Genomic DNA, 21,143 nt, shown 5'->3' with positions numbered 1-21,143 from the left:
TATTCATAGACCCATCCAAATGCCTTTTGAACGTTATAATTGTACCAACCTCTACCACTTCCTCTGGCAACTCATTCCATACCTCTGAAAAACGTTGCTGCTTTGGTCCCTTTTAAATCTTTCCTCTCTCACCCTAAACCTATGCCCTCTAGCTCTGGACTCCCAGACCCAATTTATTTACCTTATTCATCCCACTCATGATTTTATAAACCTCTACGAGGTCACCCCTCAGCCTCCGAAGCTCCAGTGAAAACAGCCCCAGCCTATTCAGCCTTTCCCTATAGCTCAAATCCTCCAACCTTGACAACATCCTTGTAAATCTTTTCTGAACCCTTTCAAGTTTCACAATATCTTTCCAATAGGAAGGAGACCAGAATTGCATGCAATATTCCAAAAGTGGTCGAACCAATGTCCTGTGCAGCTGCAACATGACCTCCCAACTCCTGTACTCAATACTGATCAATAAAGGAAAGCATACTAAATGCCTTCTTCACTATCCTGTCTACCTACGACTCCACTTTCAAGGAGCTATGAACCTGCACTCCAAGGTCTCTTTGCTCAGCAACACTTCCCAGGACCTTACCATTAAGTATATAAGTCTTGCCCTGATGTGCTTTTACAAAATGCAGTTATTGAAATTAAACTCCATCTGCCACTCCTCAGCCGATTGGTCCATGTGAACAAGATCCTATTGTACTCGGAGGTAACCTTCATTGCTGTCCACTACATCTTCAATTTTGGTGTCATCTGCAAACTTACTAATTAGACCTATGTTCACATCCAAATCATTTATATTAATGATGAAAAGTAGTGAACCCAGCACCAATCCTTGTGGCACTCCACTGGTCACAGGCCTCCAGTCTGAAAAACAACCCTCCACCATCACCCTCTGTCTTTTACCTCCAAGCCAGTTCTTTTTCCAAAATGGCTCCTGTATTCCAATTGATCCAACCTAATTCAATGAAATGGCCCAAGTTTGAGAACAATGTAGCATTCTTCAACTGCCTGGAATGTGTTGAGCCTTGCCGAGCTTCTGAAATGTCCATTTTCTTCCACAACCAAGGACGCTCCTGTGTGGTTGATGATAGGGCCCTCAACCTGGTCCAACCCATCTCCTGCAGTTTGGCCCTCACTCCCTCTCTTTCATCCCACAACAATAGGGTTCCCCTTGTCCTTATGTATCATTCCCCTCCCAGCATCGACACCCACAAAATCATTAACTGCCATTTCTGCCAACTCCAGCGAGATGCCACCACCAGACACATACTCCCTGCTCCTCCCTTATTTTGCCTTCCACAGGAACCGTTCTCCCTGGGACACCCTGGTCCACTCTGCCTTCACTCCCAACAAGTCCCCACACATTGAAGGTGTAACACTTGCCCATTTATCTCCTCAGTATCCAAGGGCCCAAACATATCTTCCAGGTGAAGCAGCTTTTTACCTGCACTTCACACAATCTAGTCTACTGCATTCGCTGCTCACAATGTGATCTCCTCCACATTGGGGAAACTAAGCAGACTGGGTGCCCACTTCGCAGAACACTTCCATTCTGCCCACAAATATAACCCTGCGCTTCCAGTTGCCTGCCACTTCAGTACACCACCCCGTTCCCTGTCCAATATCTCTGTCTCAGTGTTCCAGCGAAGCTTAGTGCAAGCTGGAAGAACACCACCTCATTTTCCGCTTGGGGACCTGCAGCCTTCTGGATTAGCCCCCACCCCTATTCGAGGCCTTGCTATCACAGTCTGCTCGTACACCCTACCCAAATGTTAGTCACTAACAGTGTCCATTAACAGCTAGTCACCCATCAGACCAGATTGTTATCCATTCCTTAGTCTGTCCAACTGTTCTTCCCTTTCTTTGGAGGTCTATCCCAAACTATTGTTTACTTCTTAGTCCCTTCCCCACCCCATTTTCGACATAAAAACCATTTTCCTAGCTATCATCAGTTCTCAGGAAGGGACACCAGACCCAAAAATGTCAACTGATTTCTCTTTACACATACTGACAGACCTGCTGAGCTTTTCCAGCAATTTCTATTTTTGGTTTTCATTTAGAGCATCACAGTTCATGGAATCATGGAATCCCTCCAGTGTGGAAACAGGTGGTTCGGCTAAACAACTCCATACCGACTCTCCAAAGAACATCCCATACTCATTTCCCCACCCGATCCATGTAATCCTGCATTTCCCACGGCTAATCCACCTAATTTACACATCCCTGGACACTATGGACAATTCAGCACGGCCAATCCACCTATCCTGCACATCTTTGGACTATGAAGGGACATGGGACACCCAAAGGAACCCAATGCAGACACGGGGAGAAGGTGTAAACTCCACATAGACAGTTTTCAGAGGCTGGAATTGAACCCAGGTCACTGGCGCTGTGAGGCATCAGTGCTAACCACTGAGCCACATTGCCATCTCTTTCAGTTTTTACCAAGCAAACAGATGTTAGATGCATTGAAATATATTAATGATGGGCTCAATTTCTGAAATATCCCTCTAAGATCTCTTACCATGGTATTGGGTAGGAATGGGGAACATTCCTCTGAGGATACTCTGGAGTCCCCAGTTAAACTACTCTGCAGACCCAAGAGGAGCAGGAGTGCTCCTCCCTGTATCCTCAATGATTTCAGAGACCTTATGCTCATCTCGGCAGCACAACCTCCACTATCCAATAATTGTCACTTCCAAAGCCTCCTTTCTGAACTAATCAGCCGGTCATAAGACCATAAGACCATAAGACATAGGAGTGGAAGTAAGGCTATTCGGCCCATCGAGTCCACTCCGCCATTCAATCATGGCTGATGCGCATTTCAGCTCCACTTGCCAGCATTCTCCCCGTAGCCCTTAATTCCTCTAGACAACAAGAACCTATCAATCTCGGCCTTGAAGACATTTAGCGTCCCGGCTTCCACTGCACTCCGTGGCAATGAATTCCATAGGCCCACCACTCTCTGGCTGAAGAAATGTCTCCGCATTTCTGTTCTGAAATGACCCCCTCTAATTCTAAGGCTGTGTCCACGGGTCCTAGTCTCCTCGCCTAACAGAAACAATTTTCTAGCATCCACCTTTTCAAAGCCATGTATTATTTTGTACGTCTCTATTAGATCTCCCCTTAATCTTCTAAACTCCAACGAATACAATCCCAGTATCCTCAGCCGTTCCTCATATGCTAGACCTGTCATTCCAGGGATCATCCGTGTGAATCTCCGCTGGACACGTTCCAGTGCCAGTATGTCCTTCCTGAGGTGTGGGGACCAAAACTGGACACAGTACTCCAAATGGGGCCTAACCAGAGCTTTATAAAGTCTTAGTAGTACATCTCTGTTTTTATATTCCAACCCTCTTGAGATAAGAGACAACATTGCATTCGCTTTCTTAAATCACAGACTCAACCTGCATGTTTACCTTTAGAGAATCCTCGACTAGCACTCCCAGATCCCTTTGTGCTTTGGCTTTATTAATTTTCTCACCATTTAGAAAGTAGTCCATGCTTTTATCCTTTTTGCCAAAGTGCAAGACCTCGCACTTGCTCACGTTAAATTCCATCAGCCATTTCCTGGATCACTCTCCCAACCTGTCTAGATCCTTCTGTAGCCTCCCCACTTCCTCAGTACTACCTGCCTGTCCACCTAACTTTGTATCATCGGCAAACTTCGCTAGAATGCCCCCGGTTCCCTCATCCAAATCATTAATATATAATGCGAACAGCTGTGGCCCCAGCACCGAACCCTGCGGGACACCGCTCGTCACCGGCTGCCATTCTGAAAAAGAACCTTTTATCCCAACTCTCTGCCTTCTGTTAGATAGCCAATCCTCAATCCATCCCAGCAGCTCACCTCGAACACCATGGGCCCTCACCTTGCTCAGCAGCCTCCCGAGTGGCACCTTATCAAAGGCCTTTTGAAAGTCCAGATAGACCACATCCACTGGGTTTCCCTGGTCTAACCTACTTGTTACCCCTTCAAAAAATTCCAACAGGAATTCTGGTTATGATTTGGTTCTTGATGGTGAGGTCAGTCATTTCTGAGTTTCCTTGGCACCCTCCAAATGATAGGAATTTTACCTAATGAGCACTTACAGAAACTACTTCTGTCGACAGAACAATAGTAATTCAAATTCAGAAAACAAAAATCTGATAAGAATCCTTGAATTAATATGCAGGTGAGTGAAACACATTGAACTTCCTGTTACAAAGACATTTGCACAGAAAAAAACTTCTCATTTGAAGTACTTCAATTAACTTCCAGAACATTTACTAAAGTATTATTTCAGGATTAAGAGCAAGTCACAAAAGGCTACATGACTTACCTACTACAAATGTTATGGCTCCTAGTACCACCACCAACACCAGCATCAAAGGAGCTATAAGTAACTTTCCAGCTGTAAAACAAAAATTTTTCTTAGAAAAATTGTATATAAAGACACAGCCTTCCTTCTCTATCACCTTAGTGATAAAGCACAAACCTATTTATAACTGCTACTCAAATTTGGGTGCAGACACACAAACAGAGTCTTTTGGTATCAGTTTACATATCACTGATGTTGGCATCTGAACCTATCATAATATTGACAGTTAAGCTGACACTTGGAATATTAAAAATTGTACTTGCCTCATTTTATGTCCCAAAAAGCTCAACCAATTGTGTTGAAGGAGAAGGGGGATCACTTAATGCAAAACTGCAGGAATTGATACAACAATCATTTCTAAGTTGACTGCAACATTCCAACAATAAAAAAAAGCCAAAGCTGTTTCATTCTGTTTCTTTTCTAATTTTTCTGAAGGCATTGTGTTTATTTGTGTCAATTTCTTTACTGTAAAACACAACCACCTGATGAAGGAGCAGTGCTCCAAAAGCTAGTGCTTCCAAATAAACCTGTTGGACTATAACCCGGTGTTGTCATTTTTGACTTTGTACATCCCAGTCCAACACTGGCACTTCCAAGTCTTTACAGGTAAAGAATTTACAGGGTGTCTGCGTGGATCATGACTAAGCCATTTCAATCCTCACCTATCCACCTCCTGGTTGTGGGATGTAAATTAGGGGTAACATGCAACCCATGCTACGAATGTTATTGTGATTGGCTAACTCAGTGCCAACCACAATTTGAACCTAGGAACTGTTTCACCAGTAGAGATCAGCTAGTCACTGTCTTGACCATTTGCACTGTGAATGGAAAAGGTTAACTTGGTCATTTTAATCCTGCTGCTGGTGAACACAGACTCACAGCACAAAACAGCCTAGAATTTGGTACCACTTCACTGACTGGTAGAAGACATGGTGAGTTTCTACCAGTGCAGTGGAGGTTACTTTTTTTTTGAGCTCTTGCCAATATTGAGCGCAATGTCTTTTTGCAGCAATAATGTAATTTAAAGGTCATTAGAAATTACGAAGGATTTGCAAATGCTTGGGAAACACTGTATTCATTACCTAACCCCAGGCTTTAGAATTTTATAAAATCTTCCAGATATTTAACTAGCTGCATTATAAACCACCTTGCTCATAGTGCCAAGATTATTTCTTACTTCCTTACTTCCCATTATATATAACTCAATGTCTTTTATTGAAAAAAAAATCAGGCAGGAATTTGCAATTAGACAACTGTTGAAGTAGCCTTTGAGTTTCTAAGTAACTCACAACAAGGAGTTATTTTTAGGAGCACAGAATTTTTCATTTGTAGATTCTAAAGTACATCTAACTTCCTTTGACAGTTATATTAGTCAAAGTGAGGGCGCAGTGGGGATAAAGGAACTGCAGAGACAGCGAGAGTCCAGCCAGGGGGAAGTGGTAAGATTGAGACCAACAGCAGCAATAAGATTGGCACATAGGCAGTGACAGCATAACCAGCTGCTAACACATTGGGAGAAGCAATGCCCAGAGATTGCATTATTATGTTCTAGTAGCAATAACTCTGTGCTGATATTTGAGGCGCTGTCTGACATTGAGAACCCTCATTGTGCCATCAACCAACAAGTAGAAGCATCTCCTTGCCACCCCTCATCCTCCTCCTCCTCCTCCTCCTCTCCCCCTATCCCCCCTCCCCAGGTCAATTCTCCCTTGGTGATTTCAATGCCAGAGTTAAAAGCATACAAACCTCTGGCAAGGGGCATAGGCCAATGAAAGTGCAGGAAAAGCCATCAGCCACAGAGTTCTCTGCTTCCTGGCAAAATACCCAGAATATTATCCTGTCATAACAAAACACTTGTGGTGTCAGAGAGGCTAATGCAAAAACTCATGATAACATCCACACCCCAGACACTGGCGTTGGCTCAACTACTGCTGGATTGACCTTCACAGAATCCAGTCTTCTGCCTGCTGGTCCAAAAGGTGGTAGTGGCTGCAAAAGCATCTCCACAGGAATTTTTAACTCATGGAACCTGCTGCAAAAGATCTACTCAAACAATGCAAAATTCAATATCAACAGCACTTGTGAGGAGACTAAAGGTTCCCCTTCCAGGAAATATCAAGGTCAGTTTAACGAGCATGACTAGGAGTAAAGGAGCCATTAAATCTCAAGCACAAGGAGTTCCTGAACTGGACACACCACAAAAACAAGAGGGAAAGAGAGAGATGTACAGATAAATGAAGGTCCAGTTTCAACAAAGTCCCATAAGGAACAGACAGTAGGCAGAAACAGTGCAGAAAATCCATGACATGTCTAAGTTCTTCAGTGCAGTTAAACCACCTACCGAGAGCAAGGGATGGAGTGGTGTTCATCAAGGACAGAGGCAGTTTGAAGATCTCCTCATCCAAGACTCCAATCCTCATCTTGATCACACTCCTGAGTATGCAATCTGCCACTACTTCAGCACAACCTGAGCCCACCATGAAGTTGGAAAGGTTATTGGTGGACTGAGAACCAAGGCAGCCAGCACAGGCAGAAGACTAACTAAAATTCTAAAATATGGCAGAAAAGCACTCTTGATTTCATCTCAGTCATCTGGAAGAAGGATAGCATATATGGGGATTTCCAATATGCCATAATTCTGATCATCATGAAGAATTATGAAATGCTGTTAATCATCACACATTCCACTTCAAACTCTAGACTGATAACATATGCTGGACATTTGTTCAGCTCCTCGAAGGATGCTTTTTATTGGAAGCACATGAACATCCAAAATAGGAGTTGAAGAAGGTCAATTCCATAAATGTCATGGCTGACTTGATCATGGCCTCAACTCCACATTCAGACTTACTTCAGATAACCTTTAATATCCTTGTCTATTAATCTACTTTGGCCTTCAAAATACTCAATGGCTCGGCCTCCACTGCTTTCTGGGCTAGAAAATTCCAAAAACCCTCGGAGAAGAAAACAACTTTCATCATCTGTCTTTAAGAGGCAACCTTTTATTTTAAAACTGTGCTGCCTCGTTCTAGGAAGAAACATCCTTTCAGCATCTATCCTCTCAATCCCCTTATGTGTTTCCATAAAATAGAACAAAGAACTGCAGCAGCTGGAGATCTAAAACAAAATTGCTGGAGAAGCTCAGCATCTGACAATATCTGAAGAAAAAGACCCTTCTTTGAGGAGTGAACATGAGAATATGGAAGATGTGTTCTTCACAGATACTGCCAGATCTGCTGTGCTTCTTGAGTAAGTTCTATTTTTGGTTGTGACTCATATCTTTCAATAAGTTTGATTCTCATTCTTCTAAACTCCAATGGACTTGGGCCTACCTTGCCCCACCTTTCTTTGTAAGGTTACCCCACCCATCCCAGGACTCTGTAGAGTGAGTGTTTTCTGAACTGTCTGTAATGCATTTATAACCTTAAATATGATCCAAAGTATTTGAGATACTTTCTCACCAAAGCCATGTATAAAAGAAGAAAATATACCTATTTTTCTACTTCATTCCCTCTGCAATATGCAAAATTCCATTTGACCTCTTAATATTTATAGTATCACCTGACGAATTGCAACTCATTTACCAGGATACCCAGATCTCTATAATCTCCCTCCCTATTAAATAATATGCAGTTTTTTCTCTGCTTCTTGCTAATGTGGATAAGTTGACATTTTTCTATATTGTATTCCATCTGCCAAATCCACTCAATTAACTCAGCCATATCCCGTTGCACACTCACGCCTTTTCAAAACTTACTTTCCTACCTATCTTTGTCTCATCAGTAAATTTAAGAACCATACATTCCGAGCTAATATCCAAGTTATTGACGTATTTTGTGAATAATTGAGGCCCTAAGCTCTGATCCTCAGAGCTGAGAACACAGAACATCGAACAGTATAGCACGGTATAGTTTCTTCTGCCCTTGATCCTTTATCCTGCTCGAAGATCAAACTAACCTACATACCCTATATTTTAACATCATCCATGTGCCTATCCAAGAGTTCCTTAAATATCTCTAATGTATCTGATTTTACTACCACCACTGGCAGTGCTCTCCACTCATCCACCACTCTGTGTAAAGAGCCTACCTCTGACAGCACCCCCCCCAAACCTTCCTCCAATCACCTTAAAATTCTGCACCCTCACGACAGCCACTTCTGCCCTGGGAAAAAGTCTCTGGCTATCCACTCTATCTCTGCCGATCATCTTGAACACTATCAACTCAGCTCTTATCCTTCTTCTTTCCAGTGAGGAAAGCCCTAGCTTTCTTCCTAAGACATGCCTTCCAGTCCAGGCAGCATCCTGGTAAGTCTCCTCTGCACCTTCTCTAAAGCTTCCACATCCTTCCAATAATGAAGTAACCAGAACTGAACACAATATTCCGAGTGTGGTCTAACCAGGGCTTTAGAGAGCTGCTGCATAACCTCATGGCCCAAAAACTCAATCGCCTTGCTAATGAAAGCCAACACACCATACGCTTTCTTAACAAACGTCAACTTGGGTGGCAAATTTGAGGGATCTATGAATGTGGACCTAGAGATCCCGCTGTTCCTCCACAATGCCAAGAAACCTGCCTTTAACCCTGTACTCTGCATTCAAATTCAACCTTGCAAAATGAATCACTTCACACTTTTCCAGGTTGAACTCCATCTGCCACTTCTCAGCCCAGTTCTGCATCCTATCAATGTCCTGTTGCAATCTACAACAGCCCTCCACACAATCCAAAACTCCACTGACTCCATGTCATCAGCAAACTTACTAGTCCACCCTTCCTCATCCAAGTCATTTATAAAAATCACAAACAGCCGAGGTCCCAGAACAGATTCCTGTGGAACACCACTGGTCACAGAGTTCCAGGCTGAATACTTTCCATCAGCTACTCCAGCCAATTCTGAATTCGGACAGCCAAATTTCCCTGTATCCCATCCCTCATTACTTTCTCAATAAGCCTACCATGAGGAACCTTATCAAATGCTTTGCTAAAATCCATATACACCACATGCTTGACCTTCAATGTATTTTTTCACATCCTCAAAGAATTCAGTTAGGCTTGTGAGGCTTGACCTGCCTTCACAAAGCCATGCTGACTACCTGTAATCAAGCTATGCTTTTCCAAATAATCGTATATGCTGTCTCTCAGAATCCTCTCTAATACCTTGCCCACCATTGACGCAAGACTGACTTGTCTGCAATTCCCAGGATTATCCTTGTTCCCCTTCTTCAACAAGGGAATAACATTTGCCACCCTCCAATCATCTGGCACTACTGCAGTGGACAGTGAGGACGCAAATATCATTGCCAAAGTGCAGCTTGCTGTAAGAACCTTAGGTATATCCTGTCTGGCCCAGGGGACTTATCTATCCTCATGTTTTTTCAGAATTACCAGCACATCCTCCTTTTTAACTTCAACCTGTTAGAGTGTATTGGCCCATTTCACGCTGTCCTCACATACGACAAGGTCCCTCTTACTAGTGAATACTGAAGCAAAGTATTCATTAAGGACCTCCCTTTCCTCCTCCGATGCCTAGCACATGTTCCTCCAATATCCCTGATCAGCCCTACCCACACTCTGGCCATCTTCTTGTGCCTCACCTAACTGTGGAACGCCTTAAAGTTTTCCTTAATCCTATACGCCAAGGCTTTTTCATGCCCCTTTCTAGTTCTCCTAAGTCCATTTGTCAGTTCCTTCCTGGCTACTTTGTAACCCTGTAGAGCCCTGACTGATTCTTGCTTCCTCAACCTTAAGTAAGCTTGCTTTTTCCCCTTGATCGGATGTTCCCCATCTCTTGTCATTCAAGGTTGCTTCACCCTACTATCACAAACTATCCAGCGCTCGCACCAAGTGGTCCCTAAACAATCTCCACATTTCCGTAGTGCATTTCTCTGAGAATACCTGCTCCCAATTTATTCTCCACAGTTCCTTCCTGATAGCATTGTAATTCCCCCTCCCCCAATTAAATACTTTCCCATACCATCTGTTCCTATCCCTCTCCATGACTATAGTAGATTAGATTGGATTCCCTCCAATGAGGAAACAGGCCCTTGGCCCAACAAGTCCACACTGACCCTCCAAAGAGTAACCCACCCAGACCGGTTTCCCTACATTTACCCCTGACTAATACACCTAACACGATGGGCAATTTAGGATGGCCAATTCGCCTGACCTGCACATCTTTGGATTGTGGGAGGAAACCGGAGCACCCAGAGACAGGGAGAATGTGCAAACTCCACAAAGATAGTCACCGGAGGCGGGAATCAAACCCAGGTCCCTGGCGCTGAGGCAGCAGTGCTAACCACTGAGCCACTGTGCCGCCCCAGTGAAGATCAGGGAGTTGTGATCACTATGACTGAAATACTCTCCCACAGAGATCTGACACCTGACCTGGTTTGTTGCCAAGCACCAAATGTAATATAGCCTTCCCTATAGTTGGCCTATCTACATATCATGTTAAAAATCCTTCCTGGACATACCTGAAAAAATCTGCTTCATCCAAACTATTTGCACGAAGGAGGTTCCAATCAATATTACGGAAATTGAAGTCATCCATGACAAAAACCCTGTTAATTCTGCACCGTTCCAAAATCTGCCTCTCAATCTGCTCCTCAGAGTCTCTGTTGCTATTGGGGGTCTATAAAGAAAACTCCAAAATATGACTGCTCCTTTCTGATTTCCACCCATACTGACTCAGTAGATAAACCTTCCTCGACGACCTCCCTTTCTGCAGCTTTGATACTATCCCTGATTAGCAATGCTACTCCATCTCTTTTACTCCCTCTCTAGTCCTTTTGAAACATCTAAACCTCGGAACATCTGACAACCATTCCCGCTCCTGTGATATCCAAGTCTCCATAACGGCCACAACATCATAGCTCTGAGCACTGATCCAGTACTTAAAGTTCATCAACTTTATTCCTGACACTTCTTGCATTAAAATAGACACACTTCAACCCATCATACTGACTGCAGCTTTGCTCTATCAATTGTCTATCCTTCTTCACAGATTCTCTGCACATTGTATCTGTCTGTTCACTAGCTACCCATTCTGATTCATAGCTCCATTCCCACCCCGCTGCTAAATTATTTTCAACTCTCCCAAAGAGTTCTAGCAAACCTCCTGGCCAGAATATTGATACATTTCCAATTCAGGTGCAACTCGTCCTCCTTGTACAGGTCCCACCTTCCCCAGAAGGTATCCCAATGGTCCACATATCTGAAGCCCTCCCTCCTACACCAGCTCTGAAGCTACATGTTCAGCTGCACTCCCTTTCTGTTCCTAGTCTCACTAGCCCATGGCACCGGTAGCAATCCTATTCTATTTCACTTTGGATGTATTTTCAGTCTTTAGTTTTTTTGTCTCTTGCACTTCATCTTGAAATTGCAAACATTCACATATCAGCAAACAGTTGGGTTATTACACAGATTCCACGTGGTTGCAGAGAAAAGCTATGGAGAGTTCCTCAGTTGCCCCATCATATCCTATCATTATAGCAATCTGGCTTTGAAGAACTATTAAGATAAAAAGCACGATTATTTGACACACATGGAGCTAGCTCTCACAAGCCTTAAGTGAGATTGTTTTTCCTCTCTGACTGCACACAAAGTAACAGTACATTCTGGCTCAAATAAATAAAGAATTGCAATTAATGCCTTTTACAACCAAGGAGTTTCCAAAATGCTTCACAACAAATTAACTAATTTTGAAATACAGTCACTGTTGCAATGTAAGAAATAAAGCATGACAGACCCCAATGATCTGCTGTTCCAAAATATTTACAATTAATCCTCTTTGCTAATGTTGGGATTTTTTCTGCAATTTCTGCAGACCCCAAGAACAGTAATCCTCGCTTGTAAACCAGATCACTCAGAAGCTGACCTTGAATTCTAATTTTCGTCTTGAATATTGAGAGAACTCTTAATTCCTTCTGTGCATTGTGAGAATTTCCTGGATAGTGAACATAAACTTAAATGTTTCTTTGGCAGGTCTGTGGATAAAAGGGAAGAAACTAATTGGAGGTGCACAAATGTTCACGGGAATGCAATCATTGATACCTTTATACTCTTGAGAATGCCACCTTATTGGTAAATCTTGATTTGCTTCTCTCAGCTGCTGTGACAGACCTCTGATGCACAGTGGAAGACAGGATCTGTCACCTCAATGATTGTGTGAAATTTGCTGAGTTAAATTGATTAACCTCCTGACACCCCGATAGGTCACAGTGGGTCTGGACCAGCCAACACTAAGTATTGAAAAAAACTAGATTACAATCCAAAGGTGCGCTGATTAGGTTGATTGGCCATGCTAAATTGCTGCGTACTGTCCACAGATGTGCAGGCTATGTGGATTAAATGTACGGTAACAGGTGTGATGCTGTTTGGAGGGTTGGTGCAGACTTGACGGGTAGAATGGCATCTATCTACACTGTAGGGATTCTATGAAAATAATAGGTATTAAACTAGAAAGGATGCAGAAAAGATTTACTAGAGCTCTAGCTAGACTGGAAGGTTCGAGTTACAAAGAGAGGTTGGATCGGCTAAGACCTTTATCCCTGGAGTGTCAGAGACTAAGGGTGACCTTATAGAGTCTTCAAAATCATGAGAGGTATAGGTGATGTGGAAGGCCACCAGCCTTTCCCAATGTAAAGCTATATGGCATCGATTTAAGGTGGGTGGGGAGAGACACAAGAGTCCAGAGGAGCATGCTTTTCCCACACAGATCTTGGTGAGTGTCTGGAATGAGCTGCCAGAGTTGGTGGTGAAATTTTATCACTCAAGAAACATTTAGCCAGGTATATGAATGGAATTGGTGTGGAGGGATATGGAGCAAATGCAGGCAAATGGGACAAGTTTAAATCGTGAAAACTGGGCAGCATGGGCAAGCCAAAGGATCTGTTTCCATGCTGTACGCCTCTATGACACAGAAGTGCTGGAACTTGAGAGCAGATATAATGGGGGACTTTAATTACCTGGATAAAGATTCAGATAGTGGCTGTTTAAAGGGTAGAGGGGGAACAAGAGCTCCTAGTGTGGTCAGGAAAGTTTTATGCAGCAGTACCTTTCCTGTCCAATGAGAAATGGAGCATTGTTGGACCTTATTCTTCAGAAAGGGGTGGGACAAGTGGATTAAATGTAATTAGGCAAACAGATGGGTGACAATGATGTTTGTGTCATAAAGCACAGATTGTTCCTTGCTCTTTAGCCAATCCGAAGTAAGTGTAATCAACCAAGGAAAGCAACTGCTATGGGGCAAGAATGGATCTGGCCAAAATAAATTAGCAGCTAAAACTCTAACTTAACAATGGGCTGCCTTTAAAAAAGAGAGTTCAAGTACAGTCAAGATATTCCGATGAAGAGAAACACAAAACTAACAAATCCAGAGTTGCTGAATGAAGGAGGAGATAAAGATGAAAGATGCCAGAATCATTGGCGACCTTTAAGCGGCATTTGGATAGGTACATGGATGGGTGCTTAATCTAGGATAGAAGTTCGGCACAACATCGTGGGCCGAAGGGCCTGTTCTGTGCTGTATTGTTCTATGTTCTATGAAGCAAGATTATGAGAGTTGTCAGTCAGATCAAATTATTGAGAAGCAAGTCAAATTTAGAATTTTTAAAAGGGGAATTGAAGAAACAAAAGGAGACAATGTGAGAAGGTAATTGTAGTCAACATAAAAAAAGCAACCCAAATTCTTCTACTATAATAGAAATAGTAAAATGGTGCTCAGAGGATGTCTGTGTTCGATTAGAGACCAAAAAACGGTTAATGAATGGAGGCACGGGACATAGCTGAAGTATTAAGTTAATATTTTTGTATTGGTTTAAACCAATAATGATGCTGCTGCTCAGGTCCTGGTCAGAAAAGGTGGTCCAGAAGCTTGAAAGGTTTGAAATTGATTCAAATGGCGGAATTAGTTAGACAGTCTGTGTATAAAGTTAACAAGCACCAGGACCTGTTCAAATTCATCCAAGGATACTGATGGAGAGAGAGTGGCAGAGGCACTGATCATAACCTTTCAGTCTTGTTGAAACTCAGGAGTATTACCAGAAGATTGGAGAATTGCAAATGTTATAAACTTGTTCAAAAATGGATGTAGAGAAAAGCCCAGCAATTGCATGGTAGTCAATTCAAACTCAGCAGCAAAAATAAAGTTGTTTGGACACATGCAGCTTAATTACAGAAATCCAGCATGAATTTCTTAACAAGTAAATCATGTTTAATTGCTACGGCTTTCTGATTAGGTCACAAAGAAAGTTAACAAAGGTAATACTGCTGATTTGCTGTACACAGGTTTCCAAAAAGAACCTGATAAAGTGCCATACAACAGACTTGTGAGCAAAGTTGGAACTCAATAAATAAAAATCGACTGCAGCAAAACAGATATGAAATTGCTGGAGGTTCAGGCAACAGAGAGAAGTGGCAACACATCATTTATCCAAATAGAGTAAGTTCTACAGTAGAGTTCTGAGGGATTGCTGTTAAGACCCAGTGTTTCCTGATATATACTAATGACCAAAACCATGATGTACAGGACACAATCTCAAAATTTGCAGATGATATGAAACTTGGAAGGATTGTGCACCTTAAGGAAGATAAAGTAGAATTTCAAAAAGGCACAGCAAAGTTAGTGGAAGGTGGAATGGGTGGACAAGTGGCAGATGAAAATGAATGCATCAAATGGATGCCTTTTGTTTTGGTAGGAAGGATGCAGAATGACAATACAAATAAGAAAAACATAATTTTAAAAGGGGTGAAAAGCAGAGGAACCAATATAAATATCTGCATAAATCAAAGATGATGACAGGATAGGTTGGAGGCACTGTTAATAAAGCACATGGCATTCTGAGCTTTATCAAAGGTAAGGTTATGTTAAACTGTGTAGAACAATAGTTCAGTCTTCGCTTGAGTATTTCACCCATTCTAAGTTAATTCAAAGTAGCTACAGCTGTCTGGGCATTATCAATAGGTGTGCAGAGTACAAAAACAAAAGGAACATAAGAACTAGGAACAGGTGTAGGCAATGCAGCCCTTCGAGCCTGCGCCACCAGTTGATACCATCTGGATGATACCCTCTTGGTCTCAACTCCACTTTACTGTCTGCACTGTATAACCTTTCAATCCATTGCTAAACCTGTCCATCTCCCCCTTAAATGTACTCAATGTCTCAGCATCCACTGCATTCTGGGGTAGTGAATTCCACAGATTCATGAATCTTAGAGAAGTAATTTCTCTCATCTCAGTTTTAAATCTATTCCCCCTTATCCTAAAACTATGACCCCTCAATTTAGATTGCCACTCGTCTCCTTTGTCAATCCCCTTTAGCATTTTTTTAAAAGACTTAATTAGATTGCCTCTTATTCTTCCAAATTCCAGACAGTATAAGCCTAAACTGCTCAAATCTCTCTTCATAAGACAAACTCTCCATCTCTGGAATGAAACTAGTGAATCTCCTCTGATCTGTCTCCAACTAAGCCATCCATCCTCAAGTAAGGGGACAAAATTGTATGCAATATACTCCAGATGTGGTCTCATTAAAATGTATTGTACATTTACAGCAACACTTTCTTAGTTTTAAAATTTATTCCTTTAGCAATATATGCCAAAATTCCATTTGGCTTCCTTGTTACCTGCATACTAGTTTTCTGCAATTCATATACAAGGACAATCCACACTAACAGCAAACCTGTATAAAACACTGGCTCAGCCTTACTTGGGGTAAAGTCTCCAGTTCTGGGCACTATAAATAGGTCAGGTGTGATGGCATTGACAAGGATGCAGAAAGGATTTGTAAGAATGAAGTTTTGGAAAAAAGTGATTATTGGCTGAGAAGAGATTTGATAGAGGTATTTAAACTCATGGAAGGGTCTGGACAAAGGAGATAGAGAGGAACTGTTTCAATAGGTGGAAGGAAGGATCATAAACCAGCAGACACAAACTTAATGTGCTTGTCAAAAGAATCCATGGCAAGGGGAGGAAAAACCTTTTCATGCAGTCAGTGATATGATCTGACATACACCACCTGACAGTGTGATAGAGGCAGGGTGGATTGAGGCTTTCAAAAGAGAACTGGATTCTTATTTAAAAACAAAAGGTTTACAAGATTGCGGGGAAAGGAATGACTTCAGATAAACTGCTCCTTAAAAAGGTCTGCACAGATGCTGATTTTCAGGAAATGTAATTCATTGTATTTGATATCATGAAGGTATTGCTAAAGGCACTGGATATCGCAAAGGTAATGGGCCTCAACAACATTCCAGCATTAATGCTGACCCTGTGCTCCAGAACTTGCTGCACCTTTGGCCAAGCATTTCTAGCATTGTGTGTTACTTAACCATGTAGAAAATTAGCCAGGTATGTCTGTATCCAAAAAGTAGGACAATTACCGTCCATCTTTCTACTCTTGATCATCAGTGGTTTGTGGACAACACCAAAATTGGTGGCATGGTAGCCAGCAAAGAAGGTCTTCTATGATTACTAAGGGATCCTGAGCATATGGGTCAGTGAGCTGAAAAATGGCAGATGGAGTTCAATCTGGATGAATGCGAGGTATTGCATTTTGGTACAACAAATGAGGATAGGGCTTATACAATTAATTGTATGGCCTTGTGTAGTGCTGTAGAACAGAGCGACCCTAGGGGTGCAGGTACATAATTCTTTGAAGTTGGCGTCACATATAGACAGGGTGACTAAAAAGGTGTTTCGCAAAGTTGCCTTCATTGCTCAGTCCTTTAAGTATAGGAGTTGGGAGGTCATATTCATACAAGTTCATACAGACCCTAGAGAGTGGAAACAGACCATTTGGCCCAACAAGTCCACTCTAACCCTCCACAAAGTATCCCACCCAGATCCATTCTCCTATCCTATTACTCTGCATTTTCCCTGACTAATGCACCTAGTCTACACTTCCCTGAACACTACTGACAATTTAGCACGGGCAATTCACCTAACCTACACATCTTTGGACTGTGGGAGGAAACAAGAGCACCCGGAGGAAACCCACGCAGAAGCGGAGAGAATGTGCAAACTCCTCACAGACAGTCGCCAGAGGCTGGAAGCGAACCTGGGTCCCTGGCGCTGTGAGGCAGCAGTGCTAACCACTGAGCCAACATGCTGTCCCTTTTTGAGGTTATACAGGACATTGGTGAGTCCTCTTCTGGAATACTGTGTCCAGTTCTGGTCGCTCAGTTTTGACAAGCACATTAAGTTTGTGTCTGCTGGTTTATGATCCTTCCTTCCACCTATTGAAACAGTTCCTCTCTATCTCTTTTGTCCAGACGCTTCCATGAGTTTGAATACCTCTATCAAATCTCTTTTCAGCCAATAATCACTTTTCCAAAGAGGATAATCCCAACTTCATTCTAACAAATCCTTTCTGCATCCTTGCTAATGCAATCACACCTTACCTAAAGTATAGTGCCCAGAACTGGAGGCTTTACTCCAAGTTAAAGGAAGGATATTATTAAACTGGAGAGGGTTTAGAAGAAATTTACCAGGACGTTGCCAGGTAAGCAAGGTTTGAGTTGTAAAGAAAGGCTGGGTAGGCTGAGGTTTTTTTCCACTGGAACATAGGAGGTTGAGTGGAAACCTTCTAGGCATTTATAAAATAGTCAAGGGTATAGATAGAATTAGTGGTAGTTGTCTTTTCTCTAAGTTGAGGTTTTCAAGACTGGGTGCACATTTTTAACGCGGGTGGAGAAAGATTTAAAAAAGATGAGGGACTTTTTTTTCCATGCAGAAGGTGGTTCACATGTGGAATGAACTTCCTGAGGAAGTAGCAGATGTGGATACAATTACAATGTTTATAAGACATTCGAGTAAGGACATGAATAGGAAAGGTTTGGAGGGATGTGGGCCAGGAACAGGCAGGTCGGACTGGTTAATTTTGGAATTTTATATGGCATGGACTGTTTGGAGCGAAGGGTCTGTTTCCGTGCTTTATGACTCTATGAGGGAAGGAGTCATCAACTGTGTTATCAAGTGGCACTTGCGTAGCAATAACATGCTCACTGATGCTCACGCCTTCATTGCAGCCGTATTTCAAACATGAACTGAAGTGGTTATGTGACAATGACAGCCCTTGACATCAACACCACATGTGACCAAGTGTACAGTTCAGAAACCCTCGCAAAACTGCAGTCAATGGGAATCATGAGGCAAATTCTCCGTTGGAGTCATTCCTGACACAAAGGAAGATAGGTGTGATCATTAGGGGGCAACATCTCAGTTCCAGGACACTTTTTAGGTTAGATGAGATTCCCTACAGTGTAGAAACAGGCCATTTGGCCCAACAAGTGCACACTGACCCTCTGAAGAGTAACTCACCCAGACCCATTTCCCTCTAACACTATAGGCAATTTAGCATGGCAAATCCACCTGATCTGCACATCTTTAGATTGAGGGGGGAAACCGGAGCACCCGGAGGAAAGCCTCCTGCGAGGAAACCCACGCAGACCTGGGGAGAACGTGCAAACTCCACACAGACAATCACCCAAGGCTGGAATCAAACCTGGGTCCCTGATGCTGTCAGGCAGCAGTGATAACCATTGAGCCACTGTGCCGCCCTACTTCTGTAAGACTTCCTCAGGTCAGTGTCAGAATCCAAACCACCTTCAGTTGTTTCATTAACAACCTTCCTTCCATCAGAACGTTAGACGGGAGTACATTTGCAAATTATTACACAAGGTTTAGCATCATCCACAATTCCACACATACTCTAAACTCTGTATTCATATTCAGCAAAACCCAGACAACATTCAGGGTTGAGCTGACAAGTGGCTATTAACAGTAATACCAGATAAATGCCAGTAAATGACCACTCTCCACGTGACAGAACTTAACTAACTGTCTCCCCCTAACATTCAATAACACGACCAGCACTGAATCCTCCACTATCAATATCCTGAAAGTTAACTGCAAACTGAACTGGACTAGCCACAGCATTTACTTAAAACTATGGTTGCAATAGTCATGCAGACACTGGGATGCTTGCAATGAGTAATTCACCTCATGACTCCTCAAAGCCTACTCACCACCCACAATTCACAAGTCACAATTCACAAGTCAGAATTGTGATAGAATATCTCATCTTGCCTGGATAAGTGAAGTGAATGACATAGTTCCTTATCAAGATGGTGAGAGTTTTGCAGGGGAATTTGCAGGATGTTTCAATCCAACACGTCCCCTTGACCTAGTCCTTTTCGATAGTAGAACTTGGAAGGTACTGTCAAAAGGAGAATTCTTGCAACACTACACTTGTACCACAGTATGAGTGTATTTCGAACCACTTTGTACTGAAGTAAATGTGTAATTGGCTTTAATAGAAGAATCAATATTTGTTCTCACTGACATAAAATATATTTTTATTCCACCAAAAGCATACACCCTGTATATTTAATTCTAACTTTTATTTATCTCACCATATAAACACAGAAATATCAAATGGTCAAAATACACCCAAACTACATCTGCAGAATTGGCAAAAAAAACTATTGTCAACATTCAACAAGTTTGGACTGAAATTGCAGATACTCACTTACAGTCTGTATTTTATGTGTTAGTGAACTGGAGCTGGAGTTGGATGAACTGCGGATCATTCGGGAGGCAGAGGTGGTTATAGATCAGAGCTTTAGGGAAGTAGTTACTCCGAAAGTTATAGAGAGATGGGTGACAGTGAGGGGGAGTGGGAGGAAGCAGCCAGTGCAGGGACCCCCTGCGGTCATTCCCCTCAAGAACAAGTATACCGTTTTGGATACTTGTGGGGGGGGATGACTTACCAGGGGTAAGCAACGAGGTTCAGGCCTCTGGCACGGAGCCTGTCCCCGTTGCTCAGAAGGGAAGGGTGGTGAAATGTAGAGCGATAGTTATTGGGGACTCAATAGTGAGGGGCACAGATAGGCGGTTTTGCGGGAGCGACAGAGACTCACGATTGGTATGTTGCCTCCCAGGTGCAAGGGTACGTGATGTCTCTGATCGTGTTTTCCGGGTTCTTAATGGGAGGGGGAGCAGCCCCAGATCGTGGTCCACGTTGGCACCAACGACATAGGTAGGAAGAGGGGTGAGGACGTTAGACATGCTTTCAGGGAGCTAGGTTGGAAGCTCAGAGCTAGAACAAACAGAGTTGTTGTCTCTGGTTTGTTACCCGTGCCACGTGATAGAGAGTCAAGGAATAGGGATAGAGAGGAGTTAAATGCGTGGCTACAGGGGTGGCACAGGAGGGAGGGATTCCGGTATTTGGATAACTGGGGTTCTTTCTGGGGAAGGTGGGACCTCTATAAACAGGATGGTCTACACCTGAACCTGAGGGACACCAGTATCCTTGGGGGGAGGTTTGCTAGTACTCTTTGGGAGGGTTTAAACTAACTCTGCAGGGGCATGGGAACCTGGAGTGTAGCTTTAGGGTACAAGACCTTGAGTGTAGGGAGGTTAGGAACATGGCATCGATCTCGACGGAGGGTGCCTGTAAACAGGAAGGTGGCTTGAAGTGTGTATACTTCAATGCCAGAAGTATAAGAAATAAGGTAGGTGAGCTTGCAGCATGGGTTGGTACTTAGGACTTCGATGTTGTGGCCATTACAGAGACGTGGGTAGAACAGAGACAGGAATGGCTGTTGCAGGTTCCAGGGTTTAAATGTTTTAGTAGGGTCAGAGATGGGGGTAAAAGAGGGGGAGGTGTGGCATTGCTTGTCAAGGATAGTATTACAGCAGTAGAAAGGGTGATGGAGGAAGACTTGCAATCTGAGGTAGTTTGGGCGGAGGTTAGAAATAGGAAAGGTGAGGTCACCCTGTTAGG

The 21,143-nt window shown here is 42.9% G+C and overlaps 1 protein-coding gene across 1 annotated transcript in view; it reads right to left on the bottom strand.

Moving 5' to 3' along the window:
• The window catches only part of rnf217 (ring finger protein 217), an 87,861-nt gene that overhangs the window by 21,260 nt on the left and 45,458 nt on the right, over positions 1–21,143 (bottom strand). Inside the window, exon 5 of the mRNA XM_072555975.1 lies at positions 4,320–4,391. Coding sequence (XP_072412076.1) covers positions 4,320–4,391 — 72 coding nt within the window. The remainder of the gene's footprint in view (positions 1–4,319; positions 4,392–21,143) is intronic.

Source organism: Chiloscyllium punctatum, chromosome 3 (assembly GCF_047496795.1).
Source record: "Chiloscyllium punctatum isolate Juve2018m chromosome 3, sChiPun1.3, whole genome shotgun sequence".
In the NCBI taxonomy this organism is placed as follows: Eukaryota; Metazoa; Chordata; class Chondrichthyes; order Orectolobiformes; family Hemiscylliidae; genus Chiloscyllium; species Chiloscyllium punctatum.
The sequence above is the reverse complement of the archived record's forward strand: the minus strand, read 5'-3'. Positions and strand labels throughout refer to the sequence as shown.